The sequence below is a fragment of the Podarcis gaigeae genome (genome assembly GCF_964106915.1).
Source record: "Podarcis gaigeae genome assembly, chromosome: 6".
Taxonomy (NCBI): Eukaryota; Metazoa; Chordata; class Lepidosauria; order Squamata; family Lacertidae; genus Podarcis; species Podarcis gaigeae.
Window position 1 is genome coordinate 3534245 of NC_139682.1, and position 22834 is coordinate 3557078.

At 48.3% G+C, this 22834-nt stretch overlaps 1 protein-coding gene across 3 annotated transcripts in view; it reads right to left on the reverse strand.

The window, feature by feature from the left end:
- Positions 1 to 461: 461 nt before the first annotated feature.
- LOC310847044 (bactericidal permeability-increasing protein-like) overlaps positions 462 to 22834 on the reverse strand; it is a 41154-nt gene continuing 18781 nt past the window's right edge. For all 3 annotated transcript variants that reach the window (XM_083744470.1, XM_083744471.1, XM_083744472.1), the window contains exons 5-16: positions 22425 to 22580; positions 21726 to 21789; positions 20295 to 20355; positions 20088 to 20179; positions 18551 to 18730; positions 16594 to 16653; positions 14457 to 14624; positions 12630 to 12718; positions 11192 to 11234; positions 8912 to 8972; positions 7204 to 7280; positions 462 to 2594 (exon numbers count right to left, since the gene is read on the reverse strand). In XM_083744470.1, the coding sequence (XP_083600596.1) occupies positions 2541 to 2594; positions 7204 to 7280; positions 8912 to 8972; positions 11192 to 11234; positions 12630 to 12718; positions 14457 to 14624; positions 16594 to 16653; positions 18551 to 18730; positions 20088 to 20179; positions 20295 to 20355; positions 21726 to 21789; positions 22425 to 22580 (1105 nt within the window). In that variant the 3' untranslated portion in view covers positions 462 to 2540. The remainder of the gene's footprint in view (positions 2595 to 7203; positions 7281 to 8911; positions 8973 to 11191; positions 11235 to 12629; positions 12719 to 14456; positions 14625 to 16593; positions 16654 to 18550; positions 18731 to 20087; positions 20180 to 20294; positions 20356 to 21725; positions 21790 to 22424; positions 22581 to 22834) is intronic.

A 22834-nucleotide genomic window follows, 5' to 3' on the forward strand; every position in this document is an offset into this window, starting at 1 on the left:
AGAAAAGAAAAGCCAAAAATTAAATGAAAATTAAGGGAAAGGATTTGCTGAATTAATAAATTAGAAATTGGAATGCAGAAAGGGAAGGTATGAGGAAGTCGGGGAAGTAAGTTATAAGAAAATAAGGGATTGAAATTATACTTGTTTTTACTTTTGTCTGTTTGTATTATTGTTTTGTTTTTATATAATTTTTGAAACTTTAATAAAAATCTTTAAAAAACAAAAACAAAAGCATTGCTGCATCTGATGTCCCCAAAATTAGTTGCAGAGAGAAGAAACACCAAGGTGCACCTATTTCAGCAAAACCGGACGTCTTCATCTGCCACAGCTGCAGTAAAGCCCATCTCTTCCATATCAGTTTCTACAGCCACAGCAGGCGCTGTGACTTTCCAACGGTTTGACGTTACCCCAAAGAAGAACTCTCCCATTGCCTCCCAAGAGAGACAGATGCCAACAACGAGTTCTAACGTTGTTTTATTTCTGGTGGCTTGAGGAAGGGGTCAGAGGAATCTTATTTATTTCTTTATTAGCGTTTCGAAACCACTTGGCATTTAAAAACATCTAAGCCAGATACAAAAGCAACATGCAAAAACAAACAAAAAACAGATTCATAAAAGCAGGTACACAACATGGAAACCAGCAAAAGCAGTCTTATAAAAACAAGCTTTAAAAAGGAACTTGGTATTAACAGGGCAAAGGTTAAGGGCATTCACGGCACAGGAACAGTGGTGGAAAATGCCAGTTTTTCAGGCTACCCCACACTGTGATATTCTGAAGGGTGTGACACCACCAGTAGAATTTTCCCAGTGGTTTCCAAAAGGCGCTGTGGGATTACTGGAGGTGGGTGCTAAGAGGCAAGGGGGCAGGTGGAGGTGAGTGGCTGCCATTTCCTAGCAACAGATGAGCTAGCCAAGGGGAACCTCTCCTGCCTTGGTAAGATCAATTGCTGTGCCAAAGCCGGTTCTACTGTTAGGCAGTGTGAGGCAGCTGCCTTAGGCAGCAGCTGCTGGAGGATGACAATTGTAGGATAACCAGTCTCAGACATCCAACATGAAGGGGTTAATACCATAGAGTAAGCTGTCCAGCCAGGCTTAGCTAAGTCCCTCACCTTGGGAGGAACTACGAAATCAAGCCTTTGTTCACCCCCAGACTACATGTGAACTTTGGAGTGTGAGGAGCTCTGAGCTCCTCCTTCCAACCACATGGCTTTAACAAGCCTCTCTTGAGTTCCTTTAATACCAGTAATCTAGGAACTTTTACCACTTTCCAACTAAGCTAAGTTTCACTGCCTGTGCAAATTTGCTAAAGCCCATGAACCTGACCTTTGAAAAGTTTATAAGTAAACCAATGTCAACCAAATGTGTGCTCTTTTACCTATGCTAGGGGAAAAGGGAAACTTTATAACTGTTAAAAGGGACATTTTTGGGAACCCACTTGAAAGGTCTAACAGCCTTGTTTTTGTGGCTTTAAACTCTGCTCGGGTTCTTGTCCCAAATTTGGATCTTGGCATCTAGGAATTCTCCCATTGTATATATTAAGAAATTAAGAAAGTCTGGGATTTTGATTATTTGGGGTATTGAAGGGAAGATTACAGGCCAGTGAAAAAATATAAGCTAAGCTTTCTTTCCAAGCCAGGGCCTCACCTGGGATAGAGGCATTAACAGGACAAAGGGTGGTCTTTGGCTGTAATAAATTATTATGATGGTGGACAAAGGGTGTTGATCTTGGGCCTGGAGAGACGGAAGGTTGCCAGGATAACTGGCTGTGAAGTGTCAGGAAAAGAGAGTCTTTAGAGCAAGTTGTGCTGGGAAGAAGAACGGAGAGAGAGAGAGAAAGGAGAGATCCATCTTGGGCAGGCTGGCTGAAGGCTGGCTGGGAAAGATGCTTTTGACTCAAGTGTTGCAATGCCGTTCGGGACAAGCCCCTCTTGAAATGTCCATGCTGTAAGATCTGACCTCCTTCCACGCAGACTGAAGGTGTAAATAGGTGAATAAACCATATTTCTTAAAGCAGTCTCCGCCGTGTCTTCAATTCTCCAAAGGAACACAGATCCCGGGCGAGTGCTTGGAACGCCCTGGGATCTTGCTATCACTCAGCAGAGGGTGGACTTGGTACCCAGCTTTTGTGACAATATTTTTCTTTTGCACCAAGAGGTGGAGGACAGGGCTGTGCATGAACCGGGCTCTGTTCTGCATTTCCTTAAGCTAGTCTGCTCTGCTCAGGTGAGGCAGAAGGCAGCATCTCAGTATCTGAATTGAAGGAAGGTGCAACTTCAGTCCTGTTGGCTTTTAGACGTGGAACTGGAGGGGGAGGCCATCTTGTCCTCTGGCTTCAGGCAGCAAAATGTTTTGGGCCAGCTTTGCACTGTCCCATCTCTGCCCAAACCTGACTTCCCCAGGAAAGGCCCAAGGTCCCCGCATTGTCCTTGATCACTGCCTCAAATAGCTCCTGAGCATGCAAGGTGAGCATCTTGGGGGAAAACCCCGAGGCAGGAACAGGGGGCAGCTGCCTTTCCTCTTCCTTCTGGGTGCCCCTCATGGCTATACAGCAGCCTGGGGCTGGTGGACCAGGTCAGTGGCGATGAACATGTGTCCCTGCAGAGGGTGAGAAAATCAACAATGATAATAATAATAATAATGCTAATAATAATAATAAATTATACCCCGCCCTCCCCGGCCAGAGCTGGGCTCAGGGCAGCTAACATCAATAAAAATTCAGTAAAAACATAATAAGAAAAACGGGGGGCGGGGGACGGACAACAATTTAAAATACAGGTTAAAATGCAATTTAAAATGCAGCCTCATTTTAAAAGTCAAAACCATAAGGGGAGGGAAACATAAGGGTCAGACTGAGTCCAAACCAAAGGCCAGACGGAAAGCTCTGTCTTGCAGGCCCTGCGGAAAGATGTCAAGTCCCGCAGGGCCCTGGTCTCTTGTGACAGAGCGTTCCACCAAGTCGGGGCCAGTACTGAAAAGGCCCTGGCCCTAGTTGAGACCAATCTAACCACCTTGCGACCTGGGACCTCCAAAATGTTGTCATTTGTGGACCTTAAGGTCCTCCGTGGGGCATACCAGGAGAGGTGGTCCCATTGGTATGAGGGTCCTAGGCCGCATAAAGGTAAAGGTAAAGGTACCCCTGCCCATACGGGCCAGTCTTGCCAGACTCTGGGGTTGTGCGCCCATCTCACTCAAGAGGCCAGGGGCCAGCGCTGTCCGAAGACACTTCCGGGTCACGTGGCCAGTGTGACATCGCTGCTCTGGCGAGCCAGAGCTGCACACGGAAACGCCGTTTACCTTCCCGCCAGGAAGCGGTCCCTATTTATCTACTTGCACTTTGACGTGCTTTCGAACTGCTAGGTTGGCAGGCGCTGGGACTGAGCAGCGGGAGCGCACCCCGCCGCAGGGATTCGAACCGCCGACCTTTCGATCGGCAAGCCCTAGGCGCTGAGGCTTTTACCCACAGCGCCACCCGCGTCCCTTCCTAGGCCGCATAGAGCACCTCAAAACCAGCACCTTAAACCTGACCCTGTACTCCACTGGGAGCCAGTGCAGTTGGTATAGCACTGGATGAATGTGATCCCTGTGAGGAGCCTCGCTGCAGCATTCTGCACCCGCTGGAGTTTCTGGGTCAGCTTCAAGAGCAGCCCCGTGTAGAGCGAGTTACAATAATCAAGCCTGGAGGTGACCGTCGCATGGATCACTGTGGCCAGATCAGGGCGAGAAACATTCGGCACCACCTCATATATCTCCAGTCTGCTTTAAAATCAAGTTTTTTTAATGTTTTAGTGTGCTATTATATTTGTTGACAGCTGACCAGAGTGGCTGGGGCAACCCTGTCAAATGGGCAAGGTACAAATAATAAATTTATTATTACTATTATTAAGGGTTGTTGTTTTTTTACATTTAATTCCTGAACAATTTCTTCTTAACAGCTTGCAAAAAGAAGTTGTTCTTTCTTTTCCCTTCTCATCATTTTTAAAGGCACATTATACAATGAAATTCCATAGAAAGCTAAAGCACCCCCCCCCCAAAAAGGTGCTTCCAGACAGTCCCTATTTTGTGGGTGAGATCCAGTCCCATACCAGCAGATTCAGACTCTGCCCTGCAAACCTTCATCCTAAAGAGGACTTTTAGACATAAGGAAAGTGATGGAGGGGAATGCACCAGGAAACAGGGAATATCTCTTGCTTAACCCCCCCACAAACAAATCACTCATTACAAATCAGTAACTAGTCAATGTTTTCTAACCTCCTTGTCTAACCAAACAAGAAACCTGTTTATTAAGGATTCTAGCTGATTTGTCTTAGGAGAGGCCGGATGACGTTGGGTCAAAGCCGCAGCGTCCAGTGTGTTTCTCGTCATTTTCCTTATTGCGAAAAGGCTGATCTTAAGGAAGCAGGTTTGTCACGCAAGACCTCACAAACAGCAGTGACTGTGGCACCTGATTTTGCAGGTATGCCGTTGAAAAAGCAGAAACTGCAACCATCTTGAAGCATCTTAGGTAATCTGAAAGTGAGCTATGACTCCATGTCTTTCTGCAAACTTCCATAAATAAAGCATTATATATACTGTCGTACCTTGTTTTGCGGCCAGGATCCATTCCGGAGCCCCGGCCGCTAGCGTGAAGCATGATTTAGTGCGCATGTGCGAAGTGCAATTGAGTGCTTCTGCGCATGCGCAAGTGGCAATCCCGGAAGTAACCCATTCCGGTACTTCTGGGTTTGCTGCGGACGTTTGCCAGAATGGACGCTAGACAAGGTGGACGTTTGTGGAGGTATAACTGTACAGTGGTACCTTGGGTTACATATGCTTCAGGTTACATATGCTTCAGGTTACAGACTCCGCTAACCCAGAAATATGACCTCAGGTTAAGAACTTTGCTTCAGGATGAGAACAGAAATCGTGCTCCGGCGGCACGGCAGCAGCAGGAGGCCTCATTAGCTAAAGTGGTGCTTCAGGTTAAGAACAGTTTTAGGTTAAGAACGGACCTCCAGAATGAATTAAGTACTTAACCTAAGGTAACAATGTATGCCACTTTTGGGCATTTATATTCCACTTTTTTCTGCAAGGAGATAAAGGTGCCATTCATGGTTCTTTCCCCCCCCCCCCACCTCATTTAATCCCCACAACAACCCTGGGAGGTAGGGTAGACTGAGAGGCAGCAACTGGCCCAAGGTCATCCCCAGTGAGAGCTTCATAGCTGTGTGGGGATTTGAACCCTGATCTCTCAGGTCTTAGTCCAACACTCTAACCACTACACCACACTGCCTCAGTTTATTCCAAAGAGCGCAATACTCCGGCAAGGGCTGTATCCTTACCCATTGTTTGTGAGGGCTGTGTGGATTAACCTCTTCAGGGAAGAAAGACATTTGCAAAATTCTCTGTTCCAGCTTTTCTCAACCAGTACAGCCTTCCAGGTGTTTGGGCTGAAACTCCCACCAGCCCCAGTGAGCACAGCTGGAGCTAATGGGAGTTGTAGTTGGAGAAAACTGCTCTATTCTTTTATCATTTTTGCTGCTGACTCTTCCTAAATGGCCCTCAGGCGTCCTCAAAGTGCATCTCAAGTAATAATAATAATAATAATAATAATAATAATAATAATTTATTTATACCCCACACATCTGCCTGGGTTTCCCCAGCCACTCTGAGTGGCTCCCAATAGAATATTAAAAACACGATAAATGCATCAAACATTTAAAAACTTCCCTAAACAAGGCTGCCTTCAGATGTTTTCTAAAAGTTTGGTAGTTGTTTATTTCCTTGACAACTGGTGGGAGGGCGTTCCACAGGGCGGGGGCCACCACCGAGAAGGCCCTCTGCCTGGTCATATCTTGGTTTCTCCTCACAGAAGGCATCGCCCTGTGTTGGATTCTGACCTTGGCATGCAACTAGGCCTTGTCTTGTCCAAACTCTCTTGGCTTCCATTTTGATTCCCGGGCACCATCTTAGCTCCTGAACGGTGCCATCAAAAATCCTGCATCCTAACTGACCTTAATCACCCAGAAACATGACCTGGTCTGAGCATGACCAAAGGGAACCATCAAAGCTCTCTCAACTCCTGGAGCGGAATTAATGGCGGCGCCTTTTGACATTTTTCGCCTGGTGACATTCTCAGACTTTGCCTGAACGCGACGAACCTGCTTCAACTTAATCAGATCAAGCCGGGAGCTGAAAAGAGCAAAGCTTTGTTCTCTGCACCCCATTGTAAGCGACAATATCAAGATCCATTGTGCAAAAAGGAATTTCAGCTGTGCCTTCTTGGCTCTGGGAAAAATCAGAGTCCCTCTCTGGACTGAATTCTCCCCTGGTCAGAACACCCTGTTTTGTCCAGATGATAAGGCCAGTCTTGAGCTAAGATCGCTGCTTGGCACCCTGCCTCACCTACCTGGGAATAGGGTCCTGATCCCAACCCATGCTGGTTCCAGGTTCTCCTGTTCCTGGGCCAGACAGCCTCCAACCTGCGGGGAGCTCTGCTCCTCACTTCCATTCTCACCAGCTGCTCCTGCTGAACACCCTCTTCTTCCTCACTGCCATGGCTTGCTTGCTTGCCTGCCATTAAGGAGCATATACCTGAAAGAGCGTCTCTACCCGCATCGTTCTGCCTGGACGCTGAGATCCAGCGCCGAGGGCCTTCTGGTGGTTCCCTCGCTGCGAGAAGGAAAGCTACAGAGAACCAGGCAGAGGGCCTTCTTGGTGGTGGCACCCACCCTGTGGAACGCCCTCCCACCAGATGTCAAGGAAATAAACAACTACAGTGGTACCTCGAGTTACAGACGCTTCAGGTTACAGACACTTCAGGTTACAGACTCCGCTAACCCAGAAATAGTACCTCGGGTTAAGAACTTTGTTTCAGGATGAGAACAGAAATCGTGTGGTGGCGGGAGGCCCCATTAGCTAAATTGGTATCTCAGATTAAGAACAGTTTCAGGTTAAGAACAGACCTCCAGAATGAATTAAGTTCTTAACCCGAGGTACCACTGTATCCGACTTTTAGAAGACATCTGAAGGCAGCCATGTTCAGGGAAGTTTTTAATGTGTGACATTTTAATGTATTCTTAATCTTTGTTGGAAGCCGCCCAGAGTGGCTGTGGAAACCTAGCCAGATGGGCAGGGTACAAATAAATTATTATTATTATTATTATTATTATTATTATTATTATTATTATTGACTGCCACCACACCTCTCCCACCAGTGGGAACTCACCTTGTTCATCGTGACGGTGGGGTTCAGTAAACTGGAGCCGTACATGTTTGGAAGAGCAATCGCTTCCTTCAGCCGTTCTACAGAAATGCAAACGATTTGTTTAGCTGAAAGTTTAACTTCGCCTTTCAAGGAACAGCTGTCCCAAGACACCCAAAGGTAAAGGTAAAGGTACCCCTGCCCGTACGGGCCAGTCTTGACAGACTCTGGGGTTGTGCGCCCATCTCACTCAAGAGGCCAGGGGCCAGCGCTGTCCGAAGACACTTCCGGGTCACGTGGCCAGCGTGACATCGCTGCTCTGGCGAGCCAGAGCTGCACACGGAAACGCCGTTTACCTTCCCGCTAGTAAGCGGTCCCTATTTATCTACTTGCACCCGGAGGTGCTTTCGAACTGCTAGGTTGGCAGGCGCTGGGACCGAGCAGCGGGAGCGCACCCCGCCGCAGGGATTCGAACCGCCGACCTTTCGATCGGCAAGTCCTAGGCGCTGAGGCTTTAACCCGCAGCGCCACCTGCGCCCCAAGACACCCAACACCAGGTAAATAGCAAGGGGAGGTGGTGGCCACCAACCTCAATGGCTTTAAAAGGGAATTGGACAAATTCATGGAAGAGAAGAGATCTATCGATGGCTTGGAAGGTAGTAGACTCCCCTTCCTTTGAGGTTTTTAAGCAGAGGTTGGGAGGCCACCTGCCCGGGATTATTTCGCTGTGAATCTAAAAAAATAGGATCCCATGAATCTAAAAGGTTCATGGGATCCTATTTCAAAGCCCATAGAAGTGGCCTCATTCCAAGTCAGGAGCCATTGGCCATCTTGGTCCAGTATACCTGAAGGAGCGTCTCTACCCCCATCATTCTGCCTGGACACTGAGGTCCAGCTCCGAGGGCCTTTTGGCAGTTCCCTCACTGCGAGAAGTCAAGTTACAGGGAACCAGGCAGAGGGCCTTCTCGGTAGTGGCACCTGCCCTGTGGAACTCCCTCCCACCAGATGTCAAAGAGAAGAACAACTAGCAGACTTTTAGAAGACATCTGAAGGCAGCCCTGTTTAGGGAAGCTTTTAATGTTTAATAGACTATTGTATTTTAATATTCTGTTGGAAGCTGCCCAGAGTGGCTGGGGAGTCAGATGCCCAGTCAGATGGGCAAGGTAAAGGTAAATGGACCCCTGACCATTAGGTCCAGTTGTGGCCGACTCTGGGGTTGCGGCGCTCATCTCGCTTTATTGGCTGAGGGAGCTGGCGTACAGCTTCCGGGTCATGTGGCCAGCATGACTAAGCCGCTTCTGGTGAACCAGAGCAGCGCACGGAAACGCCGTTTACCTTCCCGCCGGAGTGGTACCTATTTATCTACTTGCACTTTGAGGTGCTTTTGAACTGCTAGGTTGGCAGGAGCAGGGACCGAGCAACGGGAGCTCACCCCGTCGCGGGGATTCGAACCGCCGACCTTCTGATCAGCAAGTCCTAGGCTCTGCGGTTTAATCCACAGCACTACCCATGCCCCGATGGGCTGGGTATAAATAAATTATTATTATTATTATTATTATTATTATTATTATTATTATTATCATCATCATCATCATCATCATCTAGCTCTGTACTGTTGACACTGGCTGGCAGCATCTCTCCACGACTTCAGGCAGAAGATTCCAGGAAATTGAAAATGAGATCTTTTGCATGCAGAGCAAATGCCGGGAGATGAAAACTGTTCTGCACTCACTGTTGAGCTTTGACATCCCCAAGTTGCTGGCAGCCTTCAGCAGCGTCTCCAAAACGGTCACCTGTGTAGCACAAAGACAGTGGGTTTGAAAAGTGGTGGATTCAAAAATAGGGGGGACACTCTAGAAATGTAGGGTTACCATACAGGAAGCAGGGAGCTTTTCAGCCTGAGGGCCACATTCCCTTCTTCTGGGGGCCACATGGCAGTGCTGGGCAGGGCCAGGGGCCAAGCAAGCTGAGAAACTAATGCAAACTTTATTTATTCTTTTATTTCATAAAATGCATGCACCTGGAACAACAATGTACATGAAGGACTGCACATATGAAAGGGATTTTTTATAAGATGTATGGAAGTGAGAGCTGGACCATAAAGAAGGCTGATGGCCGAAGAATTGATGCTTTTGAATTCTGGTGCTGGAGGAGACTCTTGAGAGTCCCATGGACTGCAAGAAGATCAAACCTCTCCATTCTGAAGGAAATCAGCCCTGAGTGCTCACTGGAAGGACAGATCCTGAAGCTGAGGCTCCAAGACATTGGCCCCCTCATGAGAAGAGAAGACTCCCTGGAAAAGACCCTCATGTTGAGAAAGATGAATGGCCATATGTTTGGAACAGGAGTGGGAAACCTGTTTTTTAGGAATTGTACCGTCATACCTTGGGTTGAAGTTGCTTCAGAATGAAGTTGCTTTTGGGTTGCGCTCCGTGGCGACCTGGAATGCGTTACTTCCAGGTCTCGCCGCTCACGCATGCGCAGATGCTCAAAATGACGTCAGGCACATGCGCAGAAGCAGCATATCGTGACCTGCGCACGCACAGACGCAAGTTGCATTCTGCTCTGGGTGAGAAATGGGGCTCCGGAATGGATCCCGTTCGTATCCATAGGTACCACTGTATTAAATGAAATTAATTTGGTTTGATTTGTAATAATTTGGAAAAAATAAAAAATTGGGGGGAGAATTGTTTTCCCCAGACGTCTGCCCCTTCCTATCTCTATCTATCTATCTATCTATCTATCTATCTATCTATCTATCTATCTATCATCTATCTATCTATCTATCTATCTATCTATCTATCATCTATCTATCTATCTATCTATCTATCTATCTATCTATCATCTGTCTATCTATCTCTATCCCTTTTGAGAACCCGGACATATAGTTTTAAGCAGTGCTTTTTTTCTTTAAAAAAATGTTCAGGGGTATTCTCATTTTCCTACTCATATTGAAATACTGCCCCCTAATGAGGCCAAACTTAGATTCACAAAAAGTTGAGGGGTATGCATACCCACTAGGGCGGTTAATAAAAAACTTTTTTTTTAAAAAAAAAAGCCTGCTCCAAAGGTCTTATCTTACTACACTTGGGATTATACAGCTATATCTGAAATTTCATGCGTATCAATATATTGACCCTGCTTCACTGAATTGAAATTTCAGCCTTCACGATATAGGAAAACAGCCAAGTAAACAGCTAATTTGTGGAGGACGGTCAAGATATTAACTGATATGCACGGAATTTCAGATACAGTGGTACCTCTGGTTGCGAACGGGATCTGTTTCGGAGGCCCGTTCGCAACATGAAAAGAATGCAACCCACAGCGGCGCGTCTGCAGATGCACAGGTTGCGATTCGCTGCTTCTGCGCATGCGCATGACGTCATTTGCGCTTCTGCGCATGCGCGAGTGGTGAAACCTGGAAGTAACCCTTTCTAGTACTTCCGGGTTGCCGCGGGACGTAACCTGAAAGGATGTAACATGAAGTGGACATAACATGAGGTATGACTGTATAGCTATATAATCCCTAGTGTAGTAAGATAAGACCTTTGGAGCATGTATTTTTTTTAAAAAGTTTTTTATGAACCACCCTAATGTGCACAGCTACAGTGATGCCTCGCAAGACGAAAATAATCTGTTCCGCGAGTCTCTTCGTCTAGCGGTTTTTTCGTCTTGCGAAGCAACCCTATTAGCGGCTTGGGCTTAGCGCTATTAGCGGTTTAGCGGCTTAGCGGCTATTAAAGGCTTAGCGGCTTAGCGGCTTAGAAAAGGGGGGGGAGCGAAAAAAATAGCAAGACTCGCAAGACGTTTTCTTCTTGCGAAGCAAGCCCATAGGGAATTTCGTCTTGCGAAGCGCATCGAAAAACGGAAAACCCTTTCGTCTAGCGGGTTTTCCGTCTTGCGAGGCATTCGTCTTGCGGGGCACCACTGTAGGTGCATCTCACAACCCCAGTCTCCAGATTCCAAGCCCCACCCATTCCTTCATCCACCTGAGCTCCTCCTCTATACTCACCCTGATCTCGCCAACCTTGGACCATTCCTTTGAGAGGCGCAACCTGCAGGGTTCACAAAAGGATGAGAAAGCGCCAAGTCGGGGTTCATTTATGCCAGGAGTCCCCAAACTAAAGCCCACGGGCCGGATAAGGCCTGAGGGACTTGTTTATCCAGCCTGCAGCAACCCCCGTCGCCTGCCACCACTGCCCACTCTTACTGGCGCTGCGCTGCCCGGCTGCCCACTTCCGGGTCGGAGGAGCAAAGGAAATAGCTTGTGCGCATGCGCAAGCCTTATTTCCGGTGCACATCTGGGTCGGAGGAGGCCCCTGCACATGCGCACAAGCTATTTCCGGTGCTCCTCCGACCCGGAAGTGCATTGGAAATAGCATGTGCGCACGCGTATGGGCATGTGCTCCCCCGCCCTCTGGCCCGCCATGCGATCGGTGCTGGAGACACCAGCCCAAAGTGCAGTAAGTTTGCTGACCCCTGTTTTATGCTCTCAGGAACATTTGCTTCTTCGTTCCATTTCTTATATCCCACCTTTTCCCTCCAGTTAAGCTCAAGGGGGTATATGCATTGTTCTCATTTAATCCTCGCAACAACCCTGTGAGGTAGGTTAGGCTGACAGGCAGTGACTGGCCCCTCAGGTCACCCAATGAGCTAAATGGCCAAGTTGGGATTTAAACTCCTGTCTCCCAGGTCCTTCCATCTGCACCCAGCGATGACAGGCAGTGGCGTAGCGTGGGGGGTACAGGGGGGGGCCGGCCGCACCGGGCACAACATCTGGGGTTTAGGGTTAGGGGGCGCAAATCCATGGGTTAGGGGGAGCAAATTACTTGCCTTGCCCCGGGTGCTGACAACCCACACTACGCCACTGATGCCAGGGACAAAACTCGAAGCTTTTTGCATGCAAAGCAGGTGTGATGGGCAGGGGCAATTAATAATAATAATAGTAATAATAAAAATAATTTATTATTTATATCCCGCCCATCTGGCTGGGTTTCCCCAGCCACTCTGGGCGGCTTCCAACAAAACACTAAAATACAATAACCTATTAAACATTAAAAGCTTCCCTAAACAGGGCTGCCTTCAGATGTCTTCTAAAAGTTTGGTAGTTATTTTTCTCTTTGACATCTGGTGGGAGGGCGTTCCACAGGGCGGGTGCCACCACCGAGAAGGCCCTCTGCCTGGTTCCCTGTAACTTGACTTCTCACAGGGAGGGAACCGCCTGAAGGCCATCGGCGCTGGACCTCAGTGTCCGGGCAGAACGATGGAGGTGGAGACGCTCCTTCAGGTATACTGAACCGAGGCCTGTGCAATAATAATAATTGCACGGAGGCCCGCATTAAAGGTGAGACAACAGCAGGCAGGAATCCTGTGCTAATCCTGGGGATTGGGGAAGGGGGGTGCGGAATAAGAGGAAGACCCTGGAGCCAGAGAAGAGGAGCGATACTCACTTTTTCAGGGCCACAGAAGCCCCGGCATAGCCAAGGGACTTCCCAGACTTCCCTGGCTTAAGAAGGGGTTGCCCCATGAGGTTGGCATCCTGTAAGCCAAAGTGAGAGAATAGACAGAAGAGGATGAGCAGAGTCTGGTTCGGGTGATGCATCTACGGCTGTTCATGCTTCCTGTGAGCATCGGGGAATGGTATGTAGGAATGATCGCTGGGTTGTGGAGCATGTCGGGATCTCCACTCAGCCAAGCTGATAAAGCTCGTCTTCTGGAATCGCGCTCCCGGCGAATAATTAACGACCTGGGCCTTTGATGAGGCTCCAAGGCACGTTCCCCCATTCAGCAGAGAATCCAAAACAGCACACGGAAGTGATGAGATTTATGGCTACATGCTATGCTTTACAGTGGTGCCCCGCAAGACGAATGCCTCGCAAAATGAAAAACGCGCAAGACGAAAGGGTTTTTCGGTTTTTGCGTCGCTTCGCTAGACGAATTTCCCTATGGGCTTGCTTTGCAAGAGAAATGTCTTGCGAGTTTTTTCCCTTTTTCTTAAAGCCGCTAAGCCGTTAATAGCCGCTAAGCTGCTAATAGCCGCTGAGCCGCTAATAGCCGTGCTTTGCAAGACGAAAAAACCGCAAGACGAAGAGACTCACGGTACGGATTAATTTTGTCTTGCGAGGCACCACTGTATTTCTAAGTTACGCAGGCAGCAAAGAAATATACATCCTCTCCCTGTGAGAGCAGAGAGCAACTGAACCAAAGGAACAAAGGAGCAGAGAAACCAGTACGTCACATCCGTCTGCCTTCTCCTGTGAGACTTCCAATAGCCTGGACTGTCTCTGGAATGTAAACAGAGCCTTGTGACTCTAAGCAGCTGCTCAGTCGCAAACAGAAACTAACAGAGCACACTTCACCCACGGACAGGCTCAGCTGTCTGCATGCAAGACCTTGGAGTGCCTCACAGATAAAGCCACAGCTATCTGAACATCTTACCCTCTGTCTAACCTTTGGCGGTCTCAGTAGTCTGCTGTGTCCTGTTTGTGACCTTTGTCTCTGAGACCTTTGTCTCTTTCGTCATACATTGTGCAAGGGGAAAACGACGCGGTGGATACAGCTGCCAAAATAACTTTGTGCCACCCCACGATCTCGGGACTGGAAGATGTGTAAAGGTCACAGCCCAAAATGTATCTGCCTGGGTTTGCATATTGTGCCAATAAAAGGAGCCTCAGCAGAGCTAGCTGGCAACTTGCTTGTGCACAGCTCGCCTGCATTATCAACTCCTGCCTCATGTCCTTCACTTCAGGTAGGGCAGAAGAATGGGAGCCAAACAGCAAGTGGCGCTAAACCAGCAATGGAGGAAGCCAGAGCCAACAGCAGAAAGGGCCGACTCATTCGAGCTTCGTCCCCATCCACCCTGAGCCGGGGAGGGAAGAAGCTGATAGGCAAGGCCATTCTCTGGGCTAGCTTTAAGTAAAAATGCATGAGCAGCCTCTTTAAGTTACAGATAGGTAGCCGTGTTGGTCTGCCATAGTCAAAACAAAAAATTCCTTCCAGTAGCACCTTAAAGACCAACTAAGTTAGTTCTAGGTATGAGCTTTTGTGTGCATGCACACTTCTTCAGATACACCTGAAGAATCTGTGTATCTGAAGAAGTGTGCATGCACACGAAAGCTCATACCTAGAACTAACTTAGCTGGTCTTTAAGGTGCTACTGGAAGGAATTTTTTGTTCAGCCTCTTTAAGACGGTTCATATTGAAGCCTCTCCCCACCATCTCTGAGAAGGGCAGGGATCTCCATTCCTCCACCAACCCCACCTGTTAACGATGCTTACAATATTCAGCAGGAACACGGAGGCCAGGCTGGTGTTCGGGAGGATGACAAAGGCCTCTGCAGATGCAAAGAGCGTGATCTCCACTCCAGTGGGCTGGAAGCGTATCTCAGGTTCCTTTTGGGCAGCCAGGTGGAACTCCATGGGCATATTTGGAAAGAGCTCGTTCAGCTGCGGAGGGGAGAAAAGAGAGGTGCTGCGATGGAATGGGTGTTTCATTACGATTGGGTCAGTGGCACGGGGAGAGATCAATATTTCTGCGCCCGGGGGTGCCTCCACATGAGAATTATTACGGGACGGGTGCGTCTTGCTAAATGCAAGGTGGTTCTTTTAATGAGATTCAGTGAGGATGCCTGCTTGAGATCAAGAGGCAGGGAGTTCCAGGTGCCGCCACACTAAACAATCAAGTTCTTACAAATGTGGAACGGGTGTTTTGCGGCATCTACGTCGGTGTCATCAAAAATATTCAGTACTTTGAGATAGCTCTCGTGCAGCTGTGCTCCTTTGCACCTCTCTTGCCAAATGCAAGGTAGTTCTTTTAAAAGGAGATTTAGAAGCAATGCAAAACACAAGTGAGTGGGAAGAAGAAGATTTTATTTCTAAACAGCAAGCAATATATACATACCAAGTATGCACTTCTATCTGCCACTGGGAAGCCCTCAAGAAGCGGTGAGGTGACTCCCCCTGGTAGCTTCAGTTTGCACAGCCCTGCGGCCGATCAGTCCGTGCAGGAGCTTCTCAGTACTCTGCCCCCAAAGCATCCGATTTATAGATAGCTAACTTGTTAGCCTACATGCCTTGCCCAACTAGCTGGTGTAGATTAGCTAGCCCCCTCTTCCAATACCGCAGATTCCTTCAAACAATGTCTAACATCAAAGGAGGTCAGAAGGTGCCCTGCATCATCACTTCCTTCCAATAAATTAAAAGCTGTTCTCAGCCATCAAAGAGCAGAACAAGAGACAGAGATGGGAAGTAAACAGAGGCAGGAAGAAATGACCGTGTCAGATCGCTAAACTCCTCAAAATACAAATATCTTCCGGAAAAGATTGCCCCTGCAGCAGGGGTTGGAAAGGTTTACCTCGCCTGGGCCGGTTCACTCCCACAGGGATCGCTCCGTGGGCCAGATCACGTCTGCGCAGATGCAATTTCCGGCATCTGCGTCTGTGCAGACGCAATTTCCGCCGTCTGCGCAGACACGGTTTCCGCCACCGTGGAAGTGAGTCCCCACTCTGCGCTGCGCCAGTTTAGCGCAGCACACAGGGACTCGCTGAGCAGGTGGCTTGGTTCGGGGGCAGCTTGGGGGCTGTTTAAACGACGCCCATGGGTTGCTTGTGGCCCATGGGCCGCAGGTTGCACCTATAGGGTGCACCTAGCACATGCAAATTTTATGCAGCATCAACTTTGGTGATCCCCTCCAACCCTGCAATTCTATGATTCTACAACACAACTGTGGCGATCACACAGGGTCCCCGGATGTTTCACCGTCTATTGATCCCTGTGCCACCACTTTATTTCTCGCTGCCACCACCCAGGCCCTACCTGGTAAAATACTGAATCCAGCCAGGGTTAAATTGGAACATAAACTTCTGTTTATTTATTGCAGTTTAACAAACGTGTGGTTTCATAAACAGTATCAGTCAATTACAATCATGGGGTGCCTATCCAGACCTATAACTTCCGCTACCTGCTCTCTCTCACTAAACCACCTCTCAGATATTTACTGGTCTTCCTAGCTCCTAACTGTTCCTGACTCAGCTTATTTCACTACACTAACTCAACCTACCCACAGACTCAATCCACTCCCACTCCAACCAACCACCCAACTCCCAATGAGCTTCCCCCTTCCCTCCTCCCAGAGCTGGTTTTATAGTCCCTCTGACTCCACCCCCTGGGTCCTGATTGGGTAACCTGTTTAACTGTTTCACCTCCAGCACTCTCATATGTTAGCGTCTCAGCAACAAACAAAACCTTTTTGTGATCCGTTGCTCCAAAAGAGAGAATTTTTCACCAGAGAAAAGATTTCACAAGAGGTTTTCAGTTTTGCGTTTGGCTCTTGTGACTGGGTGGGGCAATCACATTTCCCTATGTTCCTCCCCAACCCCTGGCAATATTTTCCCCACCTTCACAAGACTAAACTCACCTCTGGTACAAATATCCCCACATTCTTGGTGTTCAGACGCAAAGGCAAACTTTCGGGAACCTGAAACGACAACACGTGTGAATGTTTGATTGGGACAGCCCCAGTTTCCAGGCTGACGCACTGGATTTGCCCCCCGTAATCTTTGGAGATCAGGGACCATCCACACTTCTTCTTGTCCTGGGCCTAGAAAGGTTTTCTGCTTGTCCTGTGTTGTCTAGGACCAGGTATGTGTGGTCTTGCCTTTGCCCCACAGTTCTCACTTAGATGAGCTGCTCTTTAGTGCTACATTGGAACAAAGAGCCATCCATGGAAAACCCAATTGCCATTTGTTCAGTGCTAAATATCACATTTCTCCAGGAGAAGTGGGGGGGGGGCAATCAGAGGTGCAATGACAGAGCTACATTTTGGGGGGCTCTTTGCAACCAGCAACAAGGTCTGAGCAACCACTGCTACCGTCTTCCGTGGGGTTGTTCCATGACAGATCACTTTTTAAAAAAAATTAACTACACCACCTCTTAGTTTGATTAAAATTGCTGTACCGGACTATCTCACATGCCATAGTCACTGGTGTGAATAAACATTTTCTATGCCTTATTAGTTTCAAGTTACGGCTGTGGGAGTTAGAAGCTTCCTTCGTTCCATAGTACAGCCACACCTTCAGAGTTTTGCATCAGCCCTAAGAGGGGTTCAGGCAAGGATATGTACGTCGGGAAAATTCCTGACATGTCCTGGTTTTCGGGTGTAAGCATGGCGTCCGGGGGGAATTTAGCTGAATCGGCAAAATGTCAGCGAAAACACGGATGTATGGCAATGCGATGGGAAAAGCACCGGAAACAGTTCCAAAAGCTTAAAGTCACTATGAAGCATCACAACGAGCTTTCACAACACAATAAAAACATATACCGTATTAAACAATGCAAGAGAGTTTACTTTTACCTTTTACTCTGTATGTCTGTATGTCTGTGTGTCTGATTGTCTACACTCATAGCGGCTCTCCAAGCAGGGGCGTAGGAAGGGGGGGCAGGGGCGGCCCACCCCGAGTGTCATCCCGGGGGGGGAGGCTGACAAAATCCGCCCCGGGTAGATCGCCACACTGCCCCCCTGGGCACCAATAGCCACACCAATCACCCCCTTGAGTGCCAATTGCTGCACTGATCACCCCCAATGGGCGCTGATTGCTTTGCCGATCGCCTTCCTGGGACGGATAATAATAATAATAATAATAATAATAATAATAATAATAATAATAATAATTTATTTATACCCCACCCTCCCCGGCCAGAGCCGGGCTCAGGGCGGCTAACACCAGTAAAATTACAGTAAAAACATAATGTGGGGGGGAAACCAATTTAAAATACAGGTTAAAAATACAATTTAAAATGCAGCCCTATTTTAATAGTAGCCCATAGATCAAGACCACAAGGGGAGGGATACTTAAGGGTCAGACTGAGTCCAAACCAAACGCCAGGGCGGAACAGTTCTGTCTTGCAGGCCCTGCAGAAAGATGTCAAGTCCCGCAGGGCCCTAGTCTCTTGTGACAGAGTGTTCCACCAAGTCGGGGCCAGTACTGAAAAGGCCCTGGCCCTAGTTGAGACCAATCTAACCTCCTTGAGGCTCGGGACCTCCAAAGTGTTGCTATTTGTGGACCTTAAGGTCCTCCGTGGGACATACTGGGAGAGGCGGTTCTGTAGGTACAAGGGTCCTTATCGCTCGTTGTGGGCAGCGCCCCCCTGGGATACTGGCCCTGCCCCTGCTAGCCCCACCCCCAGGCAGCTAGCCCTGCCCCCGGGTGCCGCTCCGGGTGCCAGAGCGGCTAGCTCCGCCCCGTCTCCAAGGATTTGGGCCAGAGTTTTTTCAGCCTCATAGCCTGTCAACTGGTGACGCCAGGATTCTAACCTGGGACCGTGTACCTGCATGATGGCCTTGACAGGCCCTGTGCACATCCACACCTCCTTACCATGGCATCCGTATAGTTCACCCTGAGCGCCCCTGCAGTGTAGTACACAAAGGCAGCTGAGTTGGCGACGAGTTCAGAGATGCCCACGAGAATCATGGGGTCTGTCTGGTTGGGTAAGAGGAAGGGGGCAGGCTGGAAGGGGCTGTCGTTGAGGATCTTTCCCACCATGAAGAACTGACCCTAGGTGAGAAGAGGAGGGAAAATGGTCAACTTTTGTAGGGTGTTCCACAGTGAGATTGCCACCTGCCTCAGAAAGAAGGAAGAATTTGAAGGCAGATCCCAGGTAAGAAACCTGTTGGAAGTGTGGGGTGAAAGAAGGCAGTTTCTTCCACATGTGGTGGACATGTGACATAAAGGTAAAGGTAAAGGGACATCACCTTGCCAACAAAGGTCCATATAGTTAAAGCTATGGTTTTCCCAGTAGTGATGTATGGAAGTGACAGCTGGACCATAAAGAAGGCTGATCGCACAAGAATGGATGCTTTTGAATTCTGGTGCTGGAGGAGACTCTTGAGAGTCCCATGGACTACAAGAAGATCAAACCGATCCATTCTGAGGGAAATCAGCCCTGAGTACTCACTGGAAGGACAGATCCTGAAGCTGATGCTCCAAGACTTTGGCCACCTCATGAGAAGAGAAGACTCCCTGGAAAAGACCCTGATGTTGGGAAAGATGGAGGGCACAAGAAGAAGGGGATGACAGAGGATGAGATGTTTGGACAGTGTTCTCGAAGCTACCAGCATGAGTTTGACCAAAGTGCGGGAGGCAGTGGAAGACAGGAGTGCCTGGCGTGCTCTGGTCCAGGGGGTCACGAAGAGTTGGACACGACTAAACGACTAAACAACAACCACAAAAGGTAAAGGGGCTCCTGACCATCATCTCACTTTATTGGCCGAGGGAGCCGGCGTACAGCTTCCGAGTCATGCGGCCAGCATGACTAAGCTGCTTCTGGTGAACCAGAGCAGCGCACGGAAATGCAAACTGACAAATACTACTTAGAAGTATTTGCTGCCTGCATTGAAATGTAAGTAAACCTTTTCACTTTTACTAAAATGTGTTGTTTATTCTTAGCAACGGGGATAAAGAAGGGAAAGGGCAGCAGATCACAAACGAACAGCGATAAAAGATGTAATTGCCTAATTCCTAGCTTCCAATAGGCTGCAAAAGTGTGCAAGTGTTTTTACTCTGCTAAAAGGGCTTCACAGCCTGTTTACTCTCGTGTTTCTCACACACAGGAGGTTAAAATTTAAATTTACCCACTGAATTCTCAATCCATCTCCATCAAACTACCTCTCTAGTCTCTCTTGTTTTGGACAACCGTTCTGGAAATTGCATCCCATTCCACCTTGGGAAGGCCTCACAGAAAGAGAAAGAGCTATTCAATCTCACAGTGCTACAAGGCTCTACCTACTTTGGGATCAGGCTTCACCAGAAGACTGGGATGGTGAGGTTTGAAAAAGGGCTTCGCAGATCCACAGACAATCTGAAATTATCTGCTGGATCCCTGCTCCCTCCATCCCCTCAAGGTTGTCATTACCTTCAGGTCCACATTGCATCGATCCACATCAATCACGGGCTTTTCCACCAAGGAATAGTCTATCCCTGCAATGGGGTCCAACTGGGCCGAGACTGGAAAAGGACATGGAGAAAGCCAATGTTTTGCAAGGTGCAGACCAGTGTGCCAGAAATTATTCCCAGCGGGGTGATTTTGAGCTGGTAGCTCCAGGCATACAAGGTGCTTTACCATTCATGGTTTTCAGGATTTCTGCAATCTTGCCAATTCCTTTCTTGACCTCCGAACAGAGCTGGAAGGGGAGAAAGCCCATAGCATTCAGAGGGATGGACAGTGAATGTCACCTGGAGTTCTCTTCCCATCACAAAGGGAGAGGGGAAACTGGAACCAGCTGAAAGGGGGGACACTTAGGAATGCAGGAAGTGAGTCTGACTATTGGTGTATCCAGCTGAATACAGTCTACACTAACTGGCAGCAGATCTCCAGAATTTCAAACAAGTCAGGATCTCCCCAATCCCTACCTGGGGATGCACCAGGGATTAAACCTGTAGCCTTCTGCACAAGGAACAGATGCGCTACCGCAGACGGTCTCGCCAGAGTGGTGCATGCTCTAGTTTTAGAAGACATCTGAAGGCAGCCCTGTTTAGGGAAGCTTTTCATGTTTAATAGACTATTGTATTTTAATATTCTGTTGGAAGCAGCCCAGAGTGGCTGGGGAAACCCAGCCAGATAGGCGGGGTATAAATAATACATTATCATCATCATCATCATCATCATCATCATCATCATCATCATCATTATTTCCTGCTTGGATTACTGCAATGCTCTCTACGTGGGGCTACCTTTGAAGGTGACTGGAAACTACAACTAATCCAGAATGCGGCAGCCAGACTGGTGACTGAGAGTGGCCTCTGAGACCATATAACACCGGTTTTGAAAGATCTTCATTGGCTCCCAGTAAGTTTCCGAGCGCAATTCAAAGTGTTGGTGCTGACCTTGAAAGCCCTAAACAGCCTCGGTCCTGGATACCAGAAGGAGCGTCTCCACCCCCATCTTTCAGCCCGGACACTGAGATCCAGCATCAATGGCCTTCTGCCGGTTCCCTCACTGCAAGAAATGAGGTTACAGGGAACCAGGCAGAGGGCCTTCTCGGTAGTGGCACCTGCCCTGTGGAACATCTTCCCTTCAGATGTCAAGGACATAAACAACCGTATGACTTTTAGAAGACATCTGAAGGCAGCCCTGTTTAGGAAAGTTTTTAATGTTTGATGCTTGATTGTGTTTTTAATATTCGATTGGGAGCCGCCCAGATTGGCTGGGGAAACCCAGTATAAATAATAAATTATTATTATATTATTATTCCGCTCTGGGACTAGGTGATTGCTCCACCACAAACATTTGCATTTAATGCTGGGGGCAAAGGATCCTGTGGCTCTCCCAGATGTTGAGGGACTACAACTCCCATCAGCCCCTGCAGCCAGCATGGCCAATGCTCAGGGATGATGGGCATTGTGGTCCAACTGCCTGCACAGGGCTACAGTTTCCCTGTCTCTGATTTAATGTACCAGGGCTTCACATGCAGGGCAGGGCAGGGCAATGGAGATGGGTAGCAGTAATAAGGTCCAGCTTTTGTCCTTCAACTAAGAAGTTCAAAAATCTTACTTGTTGATTGACTTCTGACTTCAGCATGTCCCTGAGAGCAGACGCTGCAATGTTGTACAGCCAGCTGTGGGAGAAAGGAGCAGCAAATGTCAGTATGATGGCTAATCTAACACTGCTGTTCTTCCAACCTAGAGAAGAGGCTTTGCAGTCCCCTAAGCAAGAGAGGTGCCCCTTCTCTGTGGGACATCGCCCAAGCTTTGGGGAGGGAAGAGAGGTTAGATTTTGGTTTATGAGCCTCATGCTCTACTGGCTGAGCTATTCCAACAGCAGCAATGTGTTACTTTAAACCACATGAAGGCACTGTTTGTTTAGCAATATAGCCAGCACTTGTTTGTAGCCTCTCTTTTTAAGCTAACTCCACCCCTAAAAGCTGATCCATTTTCTCTCTTTTCATCTCTACCGATGCTGTAAATAGTTCCTGCCAAGATAATTCTGCTCCTGCATGAATAAAGCCTTTGAACTCTAGAAACTGTCAATGATCATTTTAATCTAACTCACCCAAGTTAAAAGCTCTTCTTAAAAAAAATGGTCCATTAGCTCAGTCGTGGCTCTCTAGAATTTCAAGCAGGTGTCTATCCCACCCCTACCTGAAGATGCTGGAGACTGAACCAGGACTTTCTACACACAAAGGAAGTGCTCTCTCACTGAGCTATAGTCCTTTGCCTTTCAGTGTCTAGGAAAATAAGGAATTAGAGGTACCTGGTTCCCCCGTAGAATTTCAACCTGAAGTCCCCCATGGCAGAACGGCAGCTTTCATACCACACCCGAAGCTGTCCTTCATCGCCCCTGTCCACTCCCATGACAGTAGAGACGGTGAGCCGGTCGATGATGATGTCAACAGTGCCGCTGTCATCTCTGTAGGGGAAAGATGCAGTCATTGCATTGGAACAAGGCAAGGAGAGCAGTGATGGTGTACAGCCAGAACAATCTTCTTGAAGATGGGATGGAGAAACTGAAAGGGTGTCTGGGCTGGCTCTGTTCCCCAGGTAGATGGAGCACAATGCCCAGCCAGAAAGCCTGCAAGAAGGATGTGATGTGCGTCCTGATGTGAAGAAAAAGATGGCCGCCCCTTCCATTTCCAGGTAGAGACGTTGACTGGACAGCAACTG